At 41.2% G+C, this 25413-nt stretch overlaps 1 protein-coding gene across 4 annotated transcripts; it reads right to left on the reverse strand.

The window, feature by feature from the left end:
• Positions 1–3584: 3584 nt before the first annotated feature.
• On the reverse strand, positions 3585–23786 carry brd2b (bromodomain containing 2b). Of its 4 annotated transcripts, XM_074652678.1 has the most exons (13): positions 23669–23786; positions 18941–19229; positions 18247–18384; positions 14294–14326; positions 14043–14187; positions 13570–13730; positions 11062–11559; positions 10645–10773; positions 9612–9857; positions 9246–9502; positions 8170–8486; positions 6683–6817; positions 3585–5359 (listed from the first exon to the last, which is right to left on the reverse strand). In XM_074652678.1, the coding sequence occupies exons 1-13, from the start codon at positions 23698–23700 to the stop codon at positions 5229–5231; spliced, it is 2511 nt and encodes an 836-aa protein (XP_074508779.1). In that variant the 5' UTR covers positions 23701–23786; the 3' UTR covers positions 3585–5228. The 4 variants fall into 4 exon arrangements, with proteins under 4 accessions (XP_074508779.1, XP_074508780.1, XP_074508781.1 ...); XM_074652679.1 differs by lacking the exon at positions 14294–14326; XM_074652680.1 differs by lacking the exon at positions 11062–11559.
• Between the last annotated feature and the right edge of the window lie 1627 nt (positions 23787–25413).

The following is a 25413-nucleotide window of genomic DNA, read 5'->3' on the forward strand; positions in this document are numbered from 1 at the left end:
CAAAGTTATATCTAGTGAAGCCCGTCTGTTAAACAGTGTTGGCTGCAGTCGTAGTACCGAAGTAGACCGTAGCTTTGGTCTCCAGGGCCGGAGTCTCTGCTGCTCCTCTGTCTGCCTGTTTGCCTTCACTCAGCTTGCTCCACCTCATGTGCATGCGCGCACACTCCACACTGCAGAAGAGTTAGTTTAGCTCTGAGAATATCTAGTGGACGTTTGTGCAGAAATAAATGCTGCAGCTCCTCCAGACCAACAGAGGTTTCCCGTGTCTTGTGAAGTGACGGGGCTCAGCAGCGAGAAACGTTATCGTCTCCGACCAAAACTCCGGTGTCTCCCCTGTTCCCTCCGGCCGCGGTCGGGAGACTGAGGCAGGAAAAGCCAACACTAGGATCAGCATTGATTCATGGAGAGACCTTCGTCTGGTCAGCTAACATTACTGCCAAGCAGCTGAGATATAGAGTGATATTGTGGTTTTTAGCTGACGTGTGTCGCCTCACTGATTTGAGCGATGCTCGTTCATGTCTATGTAGAGCGAGCAGAAACGCGAGCAACAGGACGCTGACTTTGGTTGACTTAATGGCCACAGGTGTCGCTGTTAACAAGCAATTCTGAATCTTACAAACAGTCCCTTTAAGTGATATATGTGAACAAATACTAATCATAGGTCAAAACAGCTAAAGCTAAATTTGGCTGAATTATAAAAGACAGAAGTGTTAAAACGAAGAGCCGTTTGGGGAGCCGAAAGAGCCGGCTCTTCTTGGTTAGCTGAGCCAAATGATCCGACTCACTAAAAAGAGACGGAATTCCCATCACTATCCTTCACTAAAACTTCCATAGATAAGAAGGAGAATACTCTTTTCATTTTCCACAAGAAGAGGGGCCGATAGTTTAACCTGTTGACCTGTTTAACTTTGTTGTAATGTCCTGTGTGGTCAGGAGGATGAGTCACTCTGCAAACCCAGTCCTCTTTTCCTTTTGTGTAAATGTACACTGCTGTGTCAGGAGAAAGTTACACACTGCACATGCAATCTTTTACACGTATTAATCAAACTGATGGGTATGGAAGTTTTTATTGGACTTTATTAGTTGTAACCCACAGAAGACATTCCACAAATGTGTACCATGATCTGCAAATATTTCACTATCCACAAACATGTATTTTTGTATATTTGTGTTGTGTAAAGTCACATCCACAAAAATACAGGGCGATTTGCAAATACTGCATAACTTACTCTGTAAATATGTATTTTAAGGTTTACATGTAAAGTGATATCTACACATTTGTGCAACTTCTCCCGCAGCATTTAAACAGCCTCTACATGCAGACTCAGACAGGGCAAAAAACACAACTAAAGCATCAAGGAGGTTTATAGTGAAAGTTTATAGTGAAAGATATGCAGCCTTAGCCTTCTGAGGTAGAGCAGGTTGTCCACCAATCAGAAGGTCGGTGGTTCGATCCCCGGCTGCTCCGGGTCACATGTCGATGTGTCCTTGAGCAAGACACTTAACCCCAAATTGCTCCCTAAGGCATAGCCATCGGTGTGTGAATGAGTATTTAGATTAGATCCTGATGGGCAAAGTGGGCACCTTAGCAGCCTCTGCCATCAGTGTATACATGTGTGTGTGAATGGGTGAATGCTGACAGTGTAAAGAGCTTTGAGTGGTCGGAAGACTAGAAAAGCGCTGTATCTCCAAATACTGCACTTTATGAGTGGAAAAACTAATCGTTCAATTAAGAGCTGATAATCAGGGAATTGAGACATATGTTATACTGTATAGTTCTGGTTGAGCTTATGCTTCAATTTATGTTGATGGCCTTAGTCTATAATTACATCATATTTATATGAAAATAACAAAGCTGCATTTTTTGCACTAATGACTGTAGAAGACCTATTCTTTCAGTTAAGATCTGACAATGAAGGAGTGTTTATGTTCCTTATGGAAGCCATACTTTTGTTAAGGCAAACATTTGTTAACTTATTTTTGCCAAATAAATGAAAAGCATGTTGAAATCAGAACATGACCTCCTCGCTGTAACATAAATGTACCGAACTGTGAATTTTGTGAACCGTTCCACCTCTAATGCCTAACCTTAACTATTCAAAGTCAATACCTAACCTTAACTATTCAAGGTCAATACCTAACCTTAACTATTCAAAGTCAATACCTAACCTTAACTATTCAAAGTCAATACCTAACCTTAACTATTCAAAGTCAATACCTAACCATAACTATTCAAGGTCAATGCCTAACCTTAACTATTCAAAGTCAATGCCTAACCTTAACTATTCAAAGTCAATACCTAACCATAACTATTCAAGGTCAATGCCTAACCTTAACTATTCAAGGTCAATGCCTAACCTTAACTATTCAAAGTCAATACCTAACCATAACTATTCAAGGTCAATACCTAACCATAACTATTCAAGGTCAATGCCTAACCTTAACTATTCAAGGTCAATGCCTAACCTTAACTATTCAAGGTCAATGCCTAACCTTAACTATTCAAAGTCAATACCTAACCATAACTATTCAAGGTCAATGCCTAACCTTAACTATTCAAGGTCAATGCCTAACCTTAACTATTCAACCATTAACTATTCTTAACTATTGGTTCCCTTCTAGCCACTACCTGACAACAATGAAAGGACCGTGTAACTCAGATATTAACACGAGTAACTGCTGTCATCTAGTGGAGGAAAATCATAATCACAATATGCACCAGTCTGGTACAAGTTGGACACATCTTTTTCACTTAGAGGTCCCATATCGTGCTCATTTTCAGGTTTGTAGTTGTATTTCAGGTTTCTACTAGAACATTTTTTACATGCTATAATGTTCAAAATACGCTTTACTTCCCTCATACTGTCGGCCTGAATATGCCTGTATTTACCCTCTGTCTGAAACGCTCCGTTTTAGCGCATTTCAACGGAACTGCAATGGTATTGCATTGCTAGGCAACAGTTTGGGTCCATGTTTACTTCCTGTCAGCTGAAGTCATTCACATAAACTGCAAGCGGAAATAAAGTGGGACACATTTAGGATTTTTACGTCTAAAACTGTGAAATGGTCTATACAGTATATTGTAGATTTGTGACATCACAAAACGGCTTGTTTACAGGCCTAGTTTATACGGGCTGTATGTCTTTCTCCATGGATTGAGTGTTTCAATATTTCCACAGTATTTATAAAGCACTTAAACCTGCTTTATCATTTTAAAAAAAACATGAAAATCCCACTTTTTACAATATGGGACCTTTAAAATACCAAGTTTACAGCAATTATCGAACGTTTTTAAAGCTATGGAATATTAATTGTACGTCATATCATACTTCAGTATATTATAGCAGTCAAAGTGTTAAAAAGAACAAATTGATTTGTGCTCCTGTCTTCCATTAATGCTCAGTGTCAGCTTTAAGGCAACAGTTGTTTCCATCTTGATTAATCTGCTCATTTTTTTCCCTTAAATTAATCACTTCTTTTCAGGAAAAAAAGTAATGTCTTAATATCTTGTTTTGTCCGACCAACAGTTAAAACAAATTAAAAAAACAAATTAAAAATAGAGATCCCAGACAGCCAGACAAAACTCAAACTCTTTCTACAGAAGAGAATATTTTAATAAACACACACTTGTCAAATGAAGGTATGCTTCTGAGAGGCAACGACCTGCTTGACCAGAGGCAGCGATGCTCATGTGAACTCTCTTCAGGAAACTACTAAGACAGTTAACTGGAATGAGAAATAACAGCATGTAAAAAAGGAAACAAGATAACTGAAAAGAAAGGAAAGACTGAACAGCAGAAATACAATAGTTTGTGCAACAGCAAATACAGTTTAAGTATATACAAGCATATATTCTTTCACTGAACATTCAACAACAGCTTCAACTATGCATGGGGCTATGAGGACTTTGTTGTCTCTTTATGGGAAACCTGTGGTGTTATTCAGTCAACACCGTTTGTTCCAGTAAGTGCCGAGCAGCCGAAAGATTTCTTTAAGAAACCTTCACCGGGGTTTCTAAGTGCTACAGATGTCTTCAAGAAACAGCAATGCAATACTTCACATGTTCAGGAGATTAATGTGGAAATTAGAAACCTGCGCTATAATCTGGTAACATTCATCAGCATGTGTTCAGCTCTTGTGTAATAGATGCACACTTCAGTTACAGTTTGATGTAATGAAGAGAAATGTTGAGAACAATATCGAAGCTGAACAGTAAAGAGCTGATTTCTAAATACTGAAGACAGTACTTGCAATGAAGTGTCATATTTATAAGACTGGTGGACTTCTAGGAGAATAGTGCAGCCATCAAAATCAATACAAACTGAATGAGTTACTCAATTGCAAACTTTGCAGTTACAGTATGTTAAACCATTTCTATACTGTACTATAAACCCACTTTGTTTTCAGAAAACAACTGTAAAATCAGAATGCAGCCTAAAGCTCAATGTCAAACTGAGATTTCACTGCAAGAACAATGTGTGTAAACATAAAAGAGGAATGATCCAGAACTCAAACCGTAACTGGCTTCAAATTTTGACCTGAAAATGGCAGATTCCAGAGGTCTGCTCTTCTTAACTGCTCAATAGCTCCTGTGAACATGAGAAGGAATCTTACCGCTCCATAACAATATATTATTTTTTCCAAATAATCTAAATATTAACAATCTGGATGATTAAGGCTGATTCTAGAGGTTGATCTAAAATATTAAGCGCGGCAGAAGGCCAGATGTTAGAAAAGCAAGGCTTGAGACCAAAAAGGTTGCCGGTTCAAATTCCAGTAACGTCTGAGGAAATGTAGGTGAAGAAAACAAATAAATAATCACTCTTCCATTCTGTCACCACAGAGGACACAGCCTGAGGCCAGCCAAATCAGATTTGGAGTAAGGCCCGTCTTTCCACATCCTTCTTCTAGTACTCCGCTTCCCTCTTTGGGGGATCACCATAAAATTCTTCTTTATAAAAGAAACATAAATTTGTACAAGTATTTACAAAAAGGGGAGGAGGGGGAAACCAAGGCATTTAGTGTTTATGTTCTACGATTATCCACCGAGACGTTGTTTCTCATCCCTCGATCCCACATTCAAAACATTTTAAGAGTCCACTCGGAGTGTTTTTCGCCATGGTATCTAATATCTCTCAGCCCACTACTGTTTCAGGGTGCGTTGTGTCCTGGGCCAGCCCAAGTCCCTGAGTTATTAGTGTTTTCTCTCTTAGCCAGTGCTACGGATCTCAACCAGAGTCTGAATCACTGGTGTCTGAAGACGAGGAAGAAGACGAGGAAGAAGACGAGTCGGAGGAGGAACTGCTGCCGCTGAGGCGAGAGGGCTGGGTGTGAGTCTCGACAGTGCTGGGCTTCTCCACTGAGGACAGAACAATGAGAAAGAGTACATAAACACGGATACACCAGGTAGACATGGAAAGGAAGAGAACTATTAACCCTCTGAACCCTCTGAGGTTTGAAAGGCATGCTTTCTTTAAAAAAATGTTTTATTTATTCTACATGCCTCATTTAAAATGCTGCCAAACCAACCAGATCTTGTAAAGTGCAACTGGGAAGCTATGAATGACTCGGCTGAGATCAACAGTCACATGACAAAAAAAAATCAGTGAATCTTCGACTGACTGCAGGCTGTTTACACAGAGCAGAGAGGAGAGGACAAGAGAGGTTGTAAACATGTAACTAGTTCACTATGTATAGCATGTAGAGCCCCTATTTCTTTCAATATTGGTAACACATTGGTAATAGTCTGTTTATTGTCAAAACCGTATATATTGTTCCTATTTTTATATTTCCTTCTATTTAAATTGTTCATATTTTGTTTTGCACTGTGTTGTATCTTGCTTTTTGTTTTTTGCTCTGTCCCCTTTGCTGCTGTACACTGCACATTTCCCCACTGTGAGACTAATAAAGGAATATCTTATCTTAACACTTGTGGGCATCAGGGTTATTATAGTAATCTTAAAGTGAAACGAAAACGAAAATCAGCGGTGGAAAATATTTGTAGTAAATTGAAACAAAATAAAAACTACATCCTTTGAGATAACTATACTGAAACGATGTTGCCTGATTAAAAAACTAATAAAAATAAAATAAAAATGAAAATAAACTAATTTCAGTTTTAGTTTTTTAGCTATAATACTGTACATCACTAGTGGAAAAAAGAGAGACAGCATGAACTTCTGTCAACATTGTACCACAGATACTGAACAGACCTGACACTCCAGGAGATGGCGCTATGCTGCAATTGCTTCACTGAAGTAGGTAGCGTGAAGGATAAACATTGTGTATATGTCTCGGTGGACTGCAGAAACTGAATTGCACTTTGGGGATAAATAAAGCTATGTGTATCTGTATAACAGGAGCAAAAAACGCCTTTCAGAGGGTTTTAATGAACCCTGTAAAATTTTTACGAAAGACAAACAATAATCAAGAAATAAATTACATCTAAACAGCAACATCGAAGGCGCATGTGGTGTGCATGAGAAGACATGCACATACAGAATAAGGCCCCGATCACACGGAGACATGTCGCTAGAAACCTGCCGCCTGCAAAACCATTGTTTTCCTATGGTATGCGCTCCTCTCTGGTGCCGAGAGAGAGAGAGAGAGCGAGAGTGTTTTTGAAGCGGCTGAGCCTATAGTGACACGTCTGTCTGATCGGGGCCTAAGGATGTGAGCTCACCTTTAGGTTTCGTAGGTTTCTTGACAGAATTTAGTTGCCCACTGACATCTTGCAGCCTCCTCTCCAGCTCCATCCTCTTCTCCAGAGTCAGCTCCTCTTTAGACTTGCCAACACCGCCTTTCTTTCCTGCTGCGCCTGAAAAGATGGTCCATACGGTAATGGTTAACTGTGTATTGGTGTAGATAACATCCAGTAAATGTTGAGTGTTTTTGGGAGCGGAGTGGTCTTGGAACATCAGGGCTTCCATCCATCCATCCATTATCAGTAACCGCTTATCCTATTTGGGGTCACGGGGGGACTGGAGCGGATTATTTAAGAATCTAGTCTACTCTTTTGTTTTAAAGATAATTTTTGGGCTGTTTTGCCTTTATTCAATAGTGCAGATGAAGACAAAAAAGGGGGAGTGAGAGAGGGGATGGCAAGCAGCAAAAGGGCCAAGGGTCGGAATCGAACCTGTGCCGCTGCTGTAAGGACTCAGCTTTAGTACATGGGCGCTCGCTTCACCCGGTGAGCTATCAGGGCGCCTAAAATCTACTGTACGCTTGCTGGTTTCTCCAATGTTGCTACCCCAGCTTTAATAATAATATATATATTAATATATATATATATATATATATATATATTTATAAATAAAAATAAAGAAACTATGTCAATTAATAGATCGTATGATTGTCTATAGTTCATCACAATTAATCGCAAATGAATCGTATATTTTATTTCTGTTCAAAATGAACCTTAAAAGGGAGATCTATGAAATATTTAATACTCTGATCAACATGGGAGGGGGAAAATATGCTGCTTTATGCAAATGTATGTATATATTTATTATTGGAAATCAATTAACAACACAAAGCAATTACAAATATTGTCCAGAAACCCTCACAGGTACTGCATTTAGCATAAAGATATGCTCAAATCATAACATAGCAAACTGCAGCCCAACAGGCAACAACAGCTGTCAGTGTGTCAGTGTGCTGACTTGACTATGACTTGCCCCAAACTGCATGTGATTATCATAAAGTGGGCATGTCTGTAAAGGGGAGACTCGTGGGTACCCATAGAACCCATTTACATTCATATATCTGGAGGTCAGAGGTCAAGGGACCCCTTTGAAAATGGCCATGCCACTTTTTCCTTGCCAAAATTTAGTTCAAGTTTGGAGCGTTATTTAACCTCCTTCATGACCAGCGAGCATGACATGGTTGGTACCAATGGATTTCTTAGATTTTCTTGTTTCTTATGTCAGTATCTTCTCTCTAGCTTTAAAACTGAACCTGCTACAACCTAAAAATGGCAAGTTGCGTTAAAGAAATTAGTGGCGTTAAAATGAATTTGCGTTAACGTGTTATTATCATGTTAACATTGACAGCCCTAAATAAAATATAAATAAAAAAACGAGTTGCCCAAAGGTTGGCAGGTCTGGGCTCTGTGTTAACCAACATGCAGCTGAAACTAAATATTCTGGTATCTGATTGACGGACGTTTACCTTGTTCACCGTAAGGCTTGCGGGGCTTCTTCCTCAGACAGGTCATGACGTAGCGCTCCAGCTCTTTCAGTGTCGACGGTTTGAGCGTTTCAAAGTCGATCTCTATCTCCTCGGGGTTGGTGTCCCTCAGTGAAGGCTCCCTGGACTGAATGATGTGGACCACACGACCCAGCTTCTCCCCCGGCAGCTTGTTGATGTCAAGGCTCAGCTGGCGCTTCTCATCGTATGACATGGGCACGATCTCCTCCTCTTCCTCAGAGTCGTAGTGCGGCAGCATGGAAGTGGGCGGTGGGGGGTAGAATGGCTTTTTTGTGGCCCTGCAAAGGACGAGAGGAAGCAATACAGTTGGGACAAAAGCCCATTATTATCATTCATTCATTATCCGTAACCACTTATCCTGTTCAGGGTCGCTGGGGGGGGGGGCTGGAGCCGATCCCAGCTGACATTGGGTGAAGGCAGAGTACACCCTGGACAGGTCGCTAGACTATCACAGGGCTGACACATAGAGACAGACAACCATTCACGCTCACATTCACACCTACGGGACATTTAGAGTCAACAATGAACCTGCATGTCTTTGGACTGTGGGAGGAAGCTGGAGAACCCGGAGAAAACCCACGCTGACACGGGGAGAACATGCAAACTCTACACAGAAGGGCCCCAAGCCGGGTTTGAGGCGACAGTGTTAACCTCTGCACCCCCGTGCAGCCCTCCATTATTATCAGCTGCTTGATATTCTTATTAAAGATTAGGGCTGTCCTTCACCAAAGAAATTCTTAGTTGACGAACATTCATACGATTTTGTCGACTAATCGATCAGTTGATTTAATCGGAAGATCTCTAAAACACCACTTTAAATCTTGTGTTGACCAGAAATGTGCTCATAAGTCTCTTGGAAATAAGTCATTCAACATGAAAAAAGCATAAAAAAACGACTAATCGACTAAAGATCTTAGCCGACTAAGAACAAAACGACCGATTAGTCGACTAAGCTGAAGCTTTCAAAACTGTCGATGTGTAGATGAGATACAGTTTGATGGTAATTTGGCGTGGTGAGTAATTATTTTACTACTAACTTGCTGTTCTTGTTACTCTTCTTCCCCTGGCTCTTCTTGGGCTGGGAGCCACCTGCTCTGGCAGACTTGGTTTTCAGGATCTTGCCGGGCATTTTCCATTCCTCAGAGTCAGCTCTGCTTCTCACAGCTCGACTTCGCTTCTCCAGCTTCTTCTGCTTCTTCTTTTTCTCCTTTTTGTCCTTCTTCTCTTTCTTCTTCTTGGCCTTGACGATGGGGCCTTGGGAGAGGGCAGCCAGCTGCTCATGCATGGCTCTGAGCTGAAAAATATATAAAAAACATTATCATTGTGAAAGACGTTTTTGTTTCCACGTGAAACACGTCGTAATAAAGGAGACCTGGATGAATAAATAGTACTGGAGGACTTACTTGTGTGCACACCTGGTCCTGTAACTCAGCCAAACGATGTGCTCGCTCTTCCTCGCTGTCTGAGTTGGGGCTGCTCTCACTCTCTTCACTCTCACTGCTCGGCTCACTGTCAGAGGTGGAGGAAGAGGAGGACGACGAGGACGAGGAAGAGGACGACGAGGACGTTGGATGGCCACTGATTGACATGGCTGTGTGATCCATATGTGGTTCGTCTGGCATCTTGGCGAAACGGAACTCAAACACATCCTGGGGCACAAAAATGAAAAAGTCCAAATTAAGTGCCGTACACATGCCGCGTCTAAAAGCGCATGGAAAACGCCAGCTGTGCCGCCCTTTTTTTCTCTTTCCAATGTGCTTGGGAGGTTGCGCTCCGCTCGCGCCTGCCGTTACTAAGCAACCAAAACCTGCGTGATGCGATGATGATGATGAAGCTGCGGTAATTTAGCAGGAAGCCTCACTGACTAAACTAAACACAATCAAAACAAAAATAAATGCACTTCCAGCACCGTAAATCCCTCAGTGTTGATTTCTCTGTGTCAGTTTGGCGGACCTTTCAACGGATGTTTTGCCGTCCTTGGACAGAAAGGGTGAAGCAAGTAAAATAGGACGGATCATAAGGCTCTGGTAGATTAACTTCTCCTCCATATATTACCGTAGACTGATATTTATAGAAGGAAGAAAAGATATCTGCGGCTGTGATTGGTTGTTCCTCACATGACATGCGGTGTGCGATGCAGCGTTCCAAAAGTTGAACTGTTTTTATCTCGGAGCGCAGCCGTCGCGGCCCGGGAAATAGGCTCTTGGGAACGCTTGCGCGCTACGACAGTGTCGCTCTTGCGTTTGAGCGCACCAGCCGCACGTCTACATTGACAACAATGAAATTTGAGCGTGCTAAAGACGTGCCGTGTGTTTGGCCCCTTAAAGGGTAAGAAAGGGGGTAAAAAAAACTAAGAATTAACTGTCACAGCAGAAAAGAATTTTCCACAGTCTGCACTTTCATTTCCGGCTGATAGAATTGGAAAGCTAGGCTCACCTGCAGTTTCCGTGCCATGCCCACGACATCATGGTCAGGTGGGTTGTACTTGTAGCAGTTGGAGAACATGAGTCTGACATCGCTAGCAAACTGTTGAGCGTCCCTGTATTCACGACAGTCCATCTTCCTCTGATGAAGGGATAGGAGAGGACCATTTTAGAGCTTCAACCAGAAGTTCTTCACAATTTCATGAATATTTTTTATATATTTCTTTAAAATTGACAATTTGCAGTTTACAATACATTGCAGATTTTCAGCCCCAATGCTTGCTTCTGTGTTCGTCATCACATTCAAAAATGGCCATTCTAACATTAAGAGATCTGAAACAACATAACTTTACTTTGTAATCAGTAACAGAAGGAGCTATACTGTCTATTACTCGTTCCACAAGTATTCCAAAAGCATACGAGAAGTCACCTTGATGGTGCTGAGGTCCATGGGACACTTAATGATGTCATGATAGTCATGAAGTCCCAGTGCAGCTGCGTCCACAGGTGTGTAGAAAGGCCAGGCGTACGCAGCATGTTTCTTTGACAACATGTCCTTCAGCAGCCCACTGCAGTACCTCAGCTGAGGGCTTAGCTTGCCCTTCCTTGAGGGCTGAGCCTGGACAGAATCAGGCAAGTCCTTCTTTGGGGGTTTAATGGGGCGTCCGCTGCCCACTCTGCGTCCGCTGCCTGCCATCATTGGCTGGAGCAGGACGGGACCTCCAGGGCTCCTGACCAGGCCCATCCCAGGTGGGGTCTCCAAGCTCATGCCCCCAATGGAGGAGATGGTGTGCAAGGAGGTGTCGTGGACCTGGCCCCCGTGGCCTCCTTTCCCCAAGCCCACCATGTGCGTTGCTCCCGACATGCCCACAGTCAAGCCCATGGTGGAGGGGGTGGTGGTGTCTGCCTTACGTTTTACACCTTTTTTCTAGAAATAAAGAGGTTGGAAGTCACTATGATCCCAATATTCTAATCATGATATTGCTTGTCATTTTTCTTCTTACAACAAAAATGCTTAATATATGAAATATATGAAATACATGTTTAGATTTTAAATATTGTGTTGCTTTCATAAGGCACTCAAATCTGTATCGCTTCTGCCTATTAAGATTCCAACATGTTTCAGCGACCCCACCCCAGACATTTGTAGACATGAAACAATATTAATTGAATATTAGGGCTGTCGCGGTGAAGGAATTTCCCCTACGCTAATAATGATTTGCTCAACAGCGCGACATGCTGTATTATTGCAATTCTTTTTTTTTGCAAATTACTTAATTTATTCTAATTTTAGTGCTGTAAAAATAAGCTTCATTGTTAAGCTTGTATTACGTATATTGTTGCCTTTAAATAACAAAAATGACAGTTTTGAAACAAATTTTGAAACAAATGAAACACTTGGTATTGTTAAATGCAGAACACAGAAGGGCAATGAGGTGCAACGTTTTTTTCAGCTGAGATGCTTTAGTTGCGTCTGGTTGCAATTAGGGCTGCACAATTAATCAAATATTAATCGCGATCACAACTTTGGCTTCCTACAATTAAATGAACACGATCGACTGCTATATTGACTTTAAAAATGCTCCGCTTATAGAAAACTCTGCTGCATAAATCAAGCGCTTCCTAAACTAACAGCTAGAGGTGCTCCATCAATCAGCAGCCGATAGAAGCTTGCCGGTTTTCAGCAGTCTCATATTCATTTATCCAAGTTTTTGCCGGTCACAAACACGTGTGCAGCCGCCACATGATGGTTTTACGTCAGCACACAGCGGCACAGTCAGTAACGTCACACACACATAACATGTCGGTGTGGAAGTTCTTCAGCGTGAGTGAAGAAGACATAAAGCTGCAATTTGTCACAACTGCAAGTCCAAAGTCCTGCTCAGAGTAATCACAGTGACCGGCTCGTCTGCCGACAGCACGGAGCACATTATGGTGTGTTCAAGCTCTACTCAGTTAAAATTAGTATTGGGCGATGATAAATTATAACCCTATCATGATGCGTTCAAATGTAATCTTGTAAAATGTAGTTTTTGGCAAAAAACTTGAATAAATCCATTTGTTTGAAGGAGATGTTTTCAAAGCAATATAAAATAGATAGAGAGGGAATTATGACCTGTTTAACTTCCCAACACTAGCTCTAAGCAGCTTATAATATATAATTAAAACTACTAATGCCAAGTCTTTTTTAATCAAAGCAGATATTTAAATAAAAATACAATCATTTATTTCTTAATAATTTGAATTGTGTGTTTTTAATGCAAATAACTGCTACAGATGACAATATCAATGTAAAAGAAGAACATTTAGAGTGACACAACATGGAAGTGAAAGCAGCGCTCTGTTTATTTAATTGTCAAATTGCAATAAAAATATTTTGTCTATAAAATCTATGAATAATTGTGATCTCAATATTGATCAAAATAATTGTGATTATCATTTTGGCCATAATCGTGCAGCCCTAGTTGCTATGATACGGAATATCCGCAGAATTAAAAATGTCACACAGCACAAGGTATTCATTTCTCCTCCATTATTGTTGTTGTTGTTGTTGTTGTTGTTGTTCAGCACTTGTAGCCTACATGTAGGATGTGACGGTTGGTCTTTGTGGTATTTGTCCCGCCTCTCCTCCATTGTGATTGGATGGCGAGGTAAAAAAGTGACAGTGCTCAACTGTCGGCGACCAGAAAAAAACACCAAACGTGCAGCGCTCAGTGCAGAATAGATGCTCAGCGCTTAAAACATGTGAACATAGCGGTTGTGGCGGTTGCTTGCCATCCCCTGTGGTTAGCTTGCGGTTATTGCGACAGACCTATTGAATATGCTAAACCCTAATTTTCTGGTCTTGTTTGTCATTCATTTTTATGTGTACAGACAGCCAGTTCAGACATTCCTACACAAATGATGCTAATTCTCATTATCAGTACTGTGTTTATACCTTGGTTGTGGGCTGTGTAGGGGGCAGGCCCATGATGTTGGCCGGAGGCAGGCTTTTGGTCAGCACAGTCTGGGGAGAGTTGGCCAGCATGGACTCCCCAGTGTCCGAGGAAGAGGGGGAGTAGGCTGACTGGGACACCGCTGGCACCTGCTGAGCCCTCGCTGGTGAGAGATCAAAATTCAACTTTAGTGAGTCAGCTACAGAATGACAGGTGACAAAAGCTATGTCTAAAATAGTTTGGAGGAAGCCTCTCATCACCGGAGACATGCATGTCTTTTTATGTGCCTACCATGAATGCTACTTTCACATGATACATTTCTGCAAAAAACAGAACATTTTGTATAACTGCCGAGCGGTAGATGAGACTGAACGCCATAACAAAAGGTTTCTTGTGATTCTAGTAGTGAACTAAAACAACAACAGCTATAGAAACAACTTCATTCAAATTCTGCAACACTTTGTCACCAACTCACAGTTAGACTTGCGACCTCTTCCCCTGCTGTTCTTGCTTCGAGCAGCTGGAGGAGGCAGCTCAACTTCGTCCTCGGGCATCTGGGCCACCTTTTGGAGAAAGATCTTCTCTAAGGGCTGAGCCATCAGCACAATGTCGTCTGTCGGCTAGCCAAGAAAATAATTTATAAACACATTAGCACACTGCCAAACAGTAAAAATAACAGTAAAGAAAATAATATATGTTCTTTGGACAGTATTAATTTCAATATACTTTTTTATAGAGATGTTCCAATGCCATTTTTTCCTTCCCGATAGCGATTCCCGATCAGATACCAGCGTGATAAAAAAAAATACATAGTTATTATTATTATCATTTAACAGCTGTTTACTACTGATCATGTATGGATGTGATATGATCAATATCTTTGTTATATGGCCTGGCTCAGGTTAAAGACTGAATGCAATAGAACTTTCTTTTATTATTCAGTTTTACTTGTTGAATTTTCCACTGTGAAATATTGCCAAATGGCTGACATTTTCCTCGCTCTGGCTAGTGTTACCGTTACGCTCTCCACCAGCACCGCACTGTTGTTGTTTGCTATCGTCACGTGACAAACTACCCGCAATCAGTTCTTCTCCGCTGCTCTAAAAAAGTAGTTGCCAGTGGCAGCCATGATAGGATAGTACAGTGAAGGCTACGGTTTTGGAGCGGTGAAGAAGAACAATTGGTTTAACAAGTTGATTTTTTTCTGGGTTAATAAATTATGGTATCGGATCGGTGCATAGACTGGCGTACCTGTAGGGCTGCGCAATTAATCGAATATTAATCACAATCACAATTTTAGCTTCCGACAATTAAATGAACATGATCGACTGCGATATTGACGTTTAAAATGCGTGCTCCACTCATAGAAAACTCTGGCTTATTAAATTAAGCGCTGCCTCAACTAACAGCCAGCCGGCATTCCAAGATGTTTTGGCTTCACTTTTGGGGAGCTGCCACACCAGTGCGCGCGCACCTTACAGCGGCAGCCTGTGAATAACTTTACTGAATGTTGCAGCTGCAGTCCAGAGTGGAAGAGTCATATACTGCATATTACTCCTTTTAAACAGAAATGCGTGAAAGTCAAAGCAGTGCTCCATTTATTTAATTTTGAGTAAAAAGTTTTGGTACAATTGTATTTTGATTCTAGGAGATGCACCGTGAAGAAGGATCAGTCTTATTTTGATGCAAATATTTGTACATTAGCAGGAATGTAACACAACATGGAGGTGAAAGCAGTCTGTTTATTTAAATGTTAATGTTGTAAAAAAAAGATCTGTTGTCCCTAAAATCAATGAGTAATTGTGATATAATCATGATCTCAATATTGATCAAAATAATCGTGATTATCATTTTGGCCATAATCGTGCAGCCTTACGTACTTGCCAATACCCGATACCGAATTTTGGGCATTATCGGACGCATTTTCGATACTGGTATCGTATCGGAACAACTCTACTTTTTTTATTAGTGTTTAGCTGATTAATTCATGTGCAGAGTGCAGACTGATGAAAGCATCGACATTAAAAACCAAACATTTGCTCGGCAAAACTTCACAAAAGCTTGCAACTTGTTCTGGGGTTTGTCACTGCTTCTGATATTTTACAAATGACATGAATAACAAAAGGAAAAACAGCGATATATGGATGAAACTGATGATGATGACCTCTTTAGTGTCACCCCTAGATGCTAAGACAGAATCAAAGTTTTTGGGACACTACAACTACGACTTAGACACCCTCGGCCAAGACAGCTGGATTTAGACGCACGGTCAAAGCCTAATGGAAGAAAAAAAACAACCACTGTAATCTGCTGCATGATCACTGTAAGCATCTCTGGTGTGCAACTGACATTGGGCCTCATTCATTAATATCTTCCTAAGTTTTTTCTTAAATTTGTTCTTAAGAAAGGTCCTAAGAAAAGTCTATGTCAGATTTTTTAGAATTGTTCGTACCCGTCTTCTTATAATGATAAATGATGTTGAAATAGAAAGCGTGTATGAAAATGAGTGTATTGTTCTCTCATAGTTCCATACATTACCTACTGTGCGGCGGTATGGTGAAACACCAACACTAACCACATTTTCATGCTACAGAAGAGAGCGAGAAGAATTGGAAAATCGATCGGAATATTAAGAACCAACCAATTATTAACTTACATGCTTTAAAGGCTTGTGATCTAGTTGATCTTAAAACTGCAAAGATAACGTACAAAGCTCAAAATAATCTGCTTCCTGACTGTATTCAGAGGTCGTTAGATATTAGGGAGAGCCAGTATGAATTTAGGGGGATAAGTATGTTTAAAACAAGGAATTCAAAATGTGTAGTTCGATTTGCAAATTAAAGAAATATTTAAAAAATAAGGTGGTTAACACATATAAAACTGAGGTGAGATTATTATTTTGTATGAAATGTTTGGAACTTTGTTTTTGTAAACCCAGTAGTGAAAGGGTTAATGTCTATTGAGTAGGTATAATAAGCTTAAGCTTCATCCTACACCTTTTCTGACAGTATTTTTTTGTTTTCTCTGTAATTTAATGCCTTATTGTTATTAATTTATTGTAATGGAAAACTGTCAATAAGGACCAAAATGAAATTAATACTACTACTACCACCACCACTACAAGTGAACGCCAAGCGAGCGGTCATATTTAATAGCATCAGTAGTGGATATAAAATAACACACAAAAGATGCATGGGATGCTATTACTTGTTCAGTGTAGAGGTGTTAGTGTAGTGTTTAATTGAATTGAAGAAATTGCAATAACCAGTTATTTTGCACGAACATGTCAGCACTCAAATGTGCGTAGGTGTTCTCAATTGTGTGTATATTCTGTTCTTACCTAAGAACAAATCCCAAATCAGAAAAATCTTGGTGAAAACTGTGTAAGTGGGTTTTAAGATAAGGTATTTAAGGTTGTTGAATGAGGCCCATTGTGTTTACATCTCCAGAGAACTTGTCTTGATTTGTAAAAAAATTATTTGGTGATGGATCTCTGCTAAATCTTCACCATGTTTCTCAACTGTTGGATGCTGTAGTCATTCGTTTCCTTGTCAACTCGGCATTTTCATTTTTCCTCTTGCCTCACAAGCTATGCTGTAGCATACACACAGTGTAAGCAGGTCAGCACATGTTCTGTTATTACATAGGATAGCATCCCAGATAGCATCACAGACAACTTTCTGTTTGCAAAGTGTTGGGTGACCTTTTTCTCATGGGAAATCAAGAAAAGGTGTAAACTTGCCCTCTCACACAACGTTCAGAAAACCCCTGAGAAAACACCTGGGCCTGTCTCATCAAATCTACATTTGGACATCTGCCCCAAGTGCCTTGAGCTTTATATAACCATGCTGTGAGTAAGGTCCACCTGAAATGTAATCATTAAGGCCCAGACACACCAACCAGACATCAAACAACTAGCAGCAATGAAGGCCACTAGTTGGGTTGCCTCTCGTCGCCTTTATCTTGACCAAAAAGCTGGACTCGAACAAACCGTAAAGACTACAGCCGACGGCTAACTACCACGTACGTTCTGCGCCTGCGTGAGATGAAATAACTCTCCACACCAGCAGGCGGCGGTAGTCTGTAGTCGTCATTCAAAAAGGGAAACCGGAAGACCGAGGCAGGCAGATAATACAAGCAGTTATGATACAAACATGAAACTAAACGTTGTTTGCTGACCTTTTTCTCACCACTCTCACTCACCACTTAGCTTCGTTCTAGATGTCGCTGTGAAAATATCCGTCTGTTGGAATGATCAGATGAGATGAAGATGAGAAAAATAGAAAAGCTTTGGGTTTTTCCTCTGACTTTTCTCGTTGGCTTGCCTTCCTCACTTACTCACTCACACATTTCTCTTCCTGTGCACTGATTTGTTTAAGCTGAACAACCAATCAGAGTGATTTCTCTCACCGACGGGCTTCGCCGCTGATTCAACATGCTGAATCGGCCGAAAAATCTCCAACATGGGCAGACTAGAGCCGACGGTGCAGGACACACTGAAGAAACTAGGCCGACAGGCGCTCACCGACGGTTCCAACCTGTCCGACAGCCGACCGTCGGCTTGGTGTGTCGGGGCCTTTAGAGTGATAGTGCCATCTTATTAAGGTGGCAGTGAGAGAGAAATTAAAAAAGGACAAAAACCCGATGGATAAAGATCAGTTTTTTACCTTTTAACCTACCTTGTTGTAGATGTAGCAGTTGGTGAACATTGTGTTGAAGTCCTGTATGCACTCGCTTGCGCTGCGGTAGAAGTTGTTCTCCAGACGCCTTTTGATGGTCCCCATGTCCATGGGTTGTTTGATAATTTTATGGTAATCCTGAAAAGGCAGAACGATAGACAGAAGTAAAACACATGAAGATTTTATATTAAAAAAAAAAAGAATTTGACATTGTGATGTAATTTTCAAAATCGCAAAAAAAATATATTTTATAAAAATCTTAACTTTTGTGTTAAAACCATTGTGATGTCTGATGTGTGTTGGGGTTTAGGGTAAGGGTTCTGGGGGGTTGAACCCTAGGCGATGGCAGGGGGAGGGTGCTCCAAATCAGAATTTTGCCTAGGGCAGAGCCGGCCTACATGAAAGAGCAGTTATTACGTTGACTGTATCCAATGTTGTGTTGGTCATACTATAGAATGATTAATGCTGGCGTGCTGGTGAACAATACAGAAGAGGAACAAGGAACAATTAGATTATTTTCCCATGTTGTTCAGCCCCATGTTGAACATTGCAAATGAACAAAATCTAACAGAGGGAGCATCCAGATTATTACTTTAACATCTGATCCGGGGCACCACAATGAGTTGCAGAAACAAAATTAAAGTGAAAAAAGAAAGTGAAAGTTTCTCTGTTCTTATTTCTGCATTTAACTCACCGGTAGGTTAAGCCTGTAGGCATCCACAGGCTCGCGGAAAGGCCAGGAAAATTGATGCCTCCAAAGATACTTCATCAGGGTCCTCTGGAGAAACTGCAGCTGGTTAGTTATGCGGCCAGGCCGGCTGGGATCCTTCACTGGGGGCTGTGGTGGGACAGGAGGACCCTGGGGCATCGTGTGTGGCAGAGATGGGCTCTCGAAGTCCTCGTACAGCAGGGAGGGCTTACGAATGCGTTTGCCCGAACTACTGTGTTGGTCCATCCCGCCACTGGACAACCCGACCAGAGAGCTGGAGGGGAGGAGACAGAGAGAGGATGAGGGAAAGTTAAACATGGAATGATAAAAGAAGAACTGCAGGAAGTGAAATGCTACCTCACAATAGAAGTGGTAAGAATGAAAGTACAAACTACATATCACTTCTTTACACTACATCATAAAAGATTAATAAAAAAGGAGAACAGTGACCACAGCTTTGTGAGGGAAGACAAAGACACACCAGGTCCACAGAGAGAGACGGCTGCTGGTGAAGGAAATGGCACTTTTAAGTGAACTGTGCTGTATGACCTTTGCCACCCTTATTGATGAAGCCATCGATTCACCGAACTGCTACCCACTGCCATGAACGCATGCACTCATGGAAAATGTGCTAATGTCAAAAAGTGCAGTCTATACTGTACATGCTTCATTCACGTGACCCATCACCAGTGAAACTATGGCTCTGTCCTCCCAGTCAGCGAACCGTCATCTAGGAAACCTACGGTTCTATCAATAGGCTGCTACTTTTAGCACAGTCATGGGAACTGCCACAGCATGGCTCCTCACCAGCTAAAAACAACAACAAACATTCACTTATAATAAGGCTGGGTGATAAGCCCCCAATATATATATGATATATTATCACATTTGTCTCCACATAAATAAAGGAAGCAGGTTTTTTTTTTCTTTGACTCATAAATATATCCTGAATCAAGGGAAAATAATCAGATTTAGCACCACCTCCGTGCCTGAAAATGAATTTTTAGATCCTTGCAGTTAAGAGACTACTTTAAAAAGAGATAAGGTCGGAGCCAGATTCAACTTCACATCATCCCCTTTTCACCTCCCTCAAAGCAGAGCACATGAACCAGATTTAGAAGAAGTTAAATCACACCCCAGAGTTCAGGACACACACTTGCCCCACTGACACACAAACTGTGGCAAAGCCTGTGAGCTGATTTCCTGCATCAGTCTGAATCCCAGCAACACAAACGGTGGCTGAACTGCATTAGCATTTAGAAAACATGAGCCATTGTGTAGTGAATCCATTTCAATATGAACTTCCAGTCAAACCTATTTGAGCACAACTTATTTAAGCTTTTTAGCATATTTATCAATTCATTTAATTACAAATGAACTGAAATAATAGTGATGTTTTGTGATATTTTACTAGAAATGCCCTAGATCTTCATTGATTTTTATTTTGGGTATAAAAAACAGGAGACATAAAAACATCCTTGGATGCTTCGTCAACCCAGAGGTTAGTACATGAAAGCGTAATGCAAAACTTATTTCCAATGTGGACCTCGGCGTTAGGACAAAACATCATTATACATATACACTAATCATATGCATTGTATTCAAATCAATTCAAATCGGTCAAATCAATCTAGTTACAATTAGGGGTGGGCGATATATCGAGTATAGTCGATGTATCGCGGCTTGTCCATCGTGCGGTGTATAGAATGACTATATCGCGAACATCGACTACAAATTGTCATGTAATGTTCTTAAGCCTACCCGCCGGCATGAGACTCGCTTTGGCATTTCCTTGTCTTCCGCCGGCAGTCCGGCTCCCTCTCGCAGACACAGATACATACGTCACAGACTCCGCCACCATCCAGACCTCTCTCCTGGGCGAGTGTGTGTGACGTATTCGGCCGGCGTGTTTTTGTTTATGGAGGGAAGCAGCGGAGAGAGAAAGCCCGGAACCCGGAGAAAGCGAAAGAACTGAAGCGGCAAAGTGAGTACGGTAGCGAGAACACGACCAAAGCAACCAGAACCAGCCCAGAAGCAAATGACTCTGGTTTCCTCGCTTTCCAAAGCCATATGACAAAAATAGTGCGAAATGGAATGAAATCACGACCGCTGTAAACACCTACATCACAACGCCGATAAGCGTAGTTGAAAAGCCCGGATTCAAAAGACTCATTAAGTGACTTGATCCAAAATATGAACTGCCTGGTCGCAATTTTTTGCGGAGAAAGCTCTACCGGAGTTCTACATTTCAGTGAGAAAAAAGTTGGTTAACAGAGGTGACCCACTTCTCCACATCTACCGATCTGAACGTCCAGCTAACAGAACCAAAGCTGTGAGCCTGAATAAGTAGACAAGACTGCAGTTTTGGCCACAGGCTGCACCTCGCGATTGGTGAGTCTTTCTACACTGCTGGGAAAATACGATTTTTTATTATCAGCAATGTTATAACAGCTTACTGGTAAACATAACAAGAAGTTACTTTACACTTATTACACGCCACTAAAAATGGTGTGTGTGTGTTATGTATTTATCAAAATATATAAAGCATTTATTTACTGTTTTGTTAAATTTAACTTGTGATTTCCCCCTTTTTGCATGCAAGATTAAAATAGTTCCAACAGAAACCACTAATGAAAATAAACAAGGTATTAATGCAGACAGACATACAGTGTGCTGCAGGGACTACAAAAATCATCATATTGGTGTGATTGTGTGCATCAAAGGGTTAAATCAAGCATTTATGAAGTGCTTGAGGATATTTGAAAATATTGCAATAGATATATATCGTGTATCGCGATATTGCCTAAAAATATCGCAATGTTATTTTTGGGCCATATCGCCCAGCCCTAGTTACAATACACTACGATTGCAGTGTTTTATCATCTGTAATTATGCGTTAATGGAATTCTACCGAGTTTCTTTATTAACATTATATGATTTATTATTTTATTATTAAAAGGGACTGTTTGTAACTTTTTACACGTGTAAATCACCCGGGTCGGTGTCCCATGCACGCTCGCGTCTCAGACTCCAACACAAACTACACGGAAGCACCAAAACCTCTTGGTTCTATCTAGTGAAGCCCGTCTGTTAAACAGTGTTGGCCGAGGTCGGAGGACGCGGGGGAGACCGTAGCTTTGGTCTCCATTGCCGGAGTCTCTGCTGTACTCTGATCCTCTGCCTGCCTTCACTCAGCTCGCTCCACCTCACGTGCATGCGCGCACACCTACACACTGCAGAATAGTCAGTAGCTCTGAGAATATCTAGTGATAAATGCTGCAGCTGTCATAAGCCTCCCCTTGTAGCCAGCTTACAAGAGAGCAGCTAAATGCTAACAGAGAGGCTTCACGTAACATCTACACATTTAACTGCGATTTAGTAAACGAGGCATGCTTAGATAGACTGCTGTAAAAAGATAAAGCTCCTTCCTTCCTGCAGCTGTCAGACTCCACAACCAGCTCTGCTCCAAGGAGACCACAACCAGCACTGCTCCCAGTAAACCACAACCAGCTCTGCTCCAAGGAGACCACAACCAGCACTGCTCCCAGTAGACCACAACCAGCACTGCTTCCAGTAGACCACAACCAGCTCTGCTCCAAGGAGACCACAACCAGCACTGCTTCCAGTAGACCACAACCAGCTCTGCTCCCAGTAGACCACAACCAGCTCTGCTCCCAGTAGACCACAACCAGCTCTGCTCCCAGTAAACCACAACCAGCTCTGCTCCAAGTAGACCACAACCAGCTCTGCTCCAAGTAGACCACTTACACACCAAAAAACTGACCATAACCTGATATTTTCAGGTGGAATTTCATTCATTCATTCATTCATTCATTCTCACTGTGCAATTTCATTTTCCACTTGTGCAATTTTGTTAATAGTCTGTTTACTCTTAATACTGTACATCCTGCTCCTATTTTTATACTTCCTTCTATTTAAATGGTTCATATTTTGTCACACTTTGTTTATCTCCTGTGTTAGCTGATGCATCTTGTGTTTTTGCACTATCCCCTTTGCTGCTGCACACTGCACATTCCCCCACTTATCTTGCAAACCATTTTGACTTACAATGTCATTTAAAGAAGTTAAGTTTATTATACGACTGATTTGATGGTTTGGGTCAAAACAGCTCATTATAATCCACTTTGTTTTTGCATGTTACTATATATGCTCCCAGTACACCACTTACACACCAACACACTGACCATAACCTGATATTTCCAGGTGTAATTTCATTTCATTCTCACTGTGCATTATCATTTTCCACTCGTGCAATTTTGTTAATAGTCTGTTTATTGTTAATACTGTATATCCTGCTCCTATTTTTATACTTCCTTCTATTTAAATGGTTCATATGTTGTCACACTTTGTTTATCTCCTGTGTTAGCTGATGCATCTTGTGTTTCTGCACTATCCCCTTTGCTGCTGCACATTCCCCCACTGCAGGACTAATAAAGGAATATCTGATCTTTATCTTATCTCTTATCTTAAATCAGTTTGTGTCTTCAGACAAACGTTTGTTAGCTGACAAGCTAGCGGTTGCTACCAAAGAGGCTAATGGTTACTAACGGTTACTAACGGTTACTAACGGTCACTAACGGTCACTAATGCTGACATTTAAACGGTTATTTCATCTTAACGGGCACCGAGAAACCGATCAGATCTCCTCGGTTCATGCAGGTTATCGATTACAGCATGACTGCAGGCTCTTACCTGTCGTGATGCGGGTTGCCGGCCGCTTCCATCGGGCTGAAGGCGGAGTATTATCAGTCCTCCGTTAGCTCCACCGAGACACTACTCAACAACTCCGCAACGAAATGGCGCCTAATCGCTTCCGCTTGACCCTATATAAACCAACCACGCGACAGTGACGCGCACTTCCTGTGACGTTCGGGGTGATTCTGCGCTCCTATTGGCCGTGAGAGACGTCTGTCAAAACGGAGCTCACGAACAGCACCGCCCACTGTAGTGATGGGGATTCGGTCTCTTTTTAGTGAGCCGGATCATTTGGCTCAGCTCACCAAGAAGAGCCGGCTTTTTCGGCTCCCAAACGGTTCTTCGTTTTAACACTTCTGCCTTTTATAATTCAGACAAATTTAGCTTTAGCTGTTTTGACCTATGATTAGTATGTGTGCACATATATCACTTAAAGGTCCCATATTATAAAAAAAGTGAGATTTTCATGTTTTTTTATTATAAAGCAGACTTAAGTCCTATATAAATACTGTGAGAGTATCGAAACACTCAATCCACAGGGAAATACACACAGCCCTTAATCAGAATCTCTGCATTTGAAACAAGCTGTCAGGATTTCTGCACATTCGTGATGTCACGAATATACAATATTTAGACCCTTGATACAATTTAAAATTTAAACATTCTAAATGTGTCCCAGTTTATTTCCTGTTGCAGTGTATGTGAATGTGATCAGCTGACAGGAATTACACATGGACCCAAGCTTTTGCCTAGCAACGCAATTCTGTTGCAATTCCGTCAAAATACGCTAAAATGGAGTGTTTCAGACAGAGGGAAAATACAGGCATATTCAGGCTGACAGTATGAGAAAAATAATGTGTTGTTTGAACATTACATAATGTAAACATGTTCTAGTGGAAACACAAAATACAAGTATGAACCTGAAAATGAGCATGATATGGGACCTTTAAATTATTCAATATAATTATACTAATCCTTATAATTTCAAGAATACCATAATTTTACATGCTTCATCTCCCTCCTCCTATAACTGCTCTGTACCTGTAGACTGTCAGCGCGCCGCGTACCCCCGCTCCTCCCTGCTTGATGGTATGATCCTTGTCTGTCATCACATGATTGGTCGTACGGACATCAATAACACAACATTCAGTCACAGTCAGTGCAAGCGTCTTTGAGTTCTTTAAAAGCGCTGTATAAGTTGAATTTATTATCATTATTATTATTATGAAGTGCCCGTGGTGCGGAGAAGATCGTCCTATCATTCTGTCTTGAATTAATTAAAGAAAAAAAAAAGAGCCGGCTCTTATCGTCCACTTAAAAGAGCCGGCTCTTTGAACCGGCTCGTTCGGGACCAACACATCACTAGTGTACATCTTGTACTCTGTCAACACACAATGGATATCTTCAATTTTTGCGATTTTTGGTTTTCACAATTACGGCTTCACTTTTGCAGAGGAGCGTACTTCTGTCTGCAGGGAATGGTGTTATGATGTGTTTATGTTATCTGCAGTATCTGCAGGTCCTCTATGCCTTTATAAAACCCCTTCACATTTACATTGGTGGTAACTGAACTGAATGGACTGTAATGCTGTGCAATATGCTGCCTTTCACTGTGGAATTGTCTGAAATATATTGATTATTTTTTAAAAAAAATATGTTTTTGAGAGCTACAAGTTCTTTTAACATGGTCATGGAGCATATATACTGTATATTTGTATTCTGGGGGTATCGTTCCTATGCAG

The sequence above is a fragment of the Sebastes fasciatus genome, chromosome 12, assembly GCF_043250625.1.
Source record: "Sebastes fasciatus isolate fSebFas1 chromosome 12, fSebFas1.pri, whole genome shotgun sequence".
Taxonomy (NCBI): Eukaryota; Metazoa; Chordata; class Actinopteri; order Perciformes; family Sebastidae; genus Sebastes; species Sebastes fasciatus.

Excerpts from the sequence above, each read along its gene's own strand:
- brd2b (XM_074652678.1), bottom strand. The coding sequence starts at position 23,700 with ATGGAAGCGGCCGGCAACCCGCATCACGACAG. Across the intron at positions 19,230-23,668 it reads GGCAACCCGCATCACGACAG|CTCTCTGGTCGGGTTGTCCA; the intron begins GTAAGAGCCTGC and ends CCTCCCCTCCAG. Across the intron at positions 6,818-8,169 it reads CAAGCCTTACGGTGAACAAG|GCGCAGCAGGAAAGAAAGGC; the intron begins GTAAACGTCCGT and ends CCATCTTTTCAG.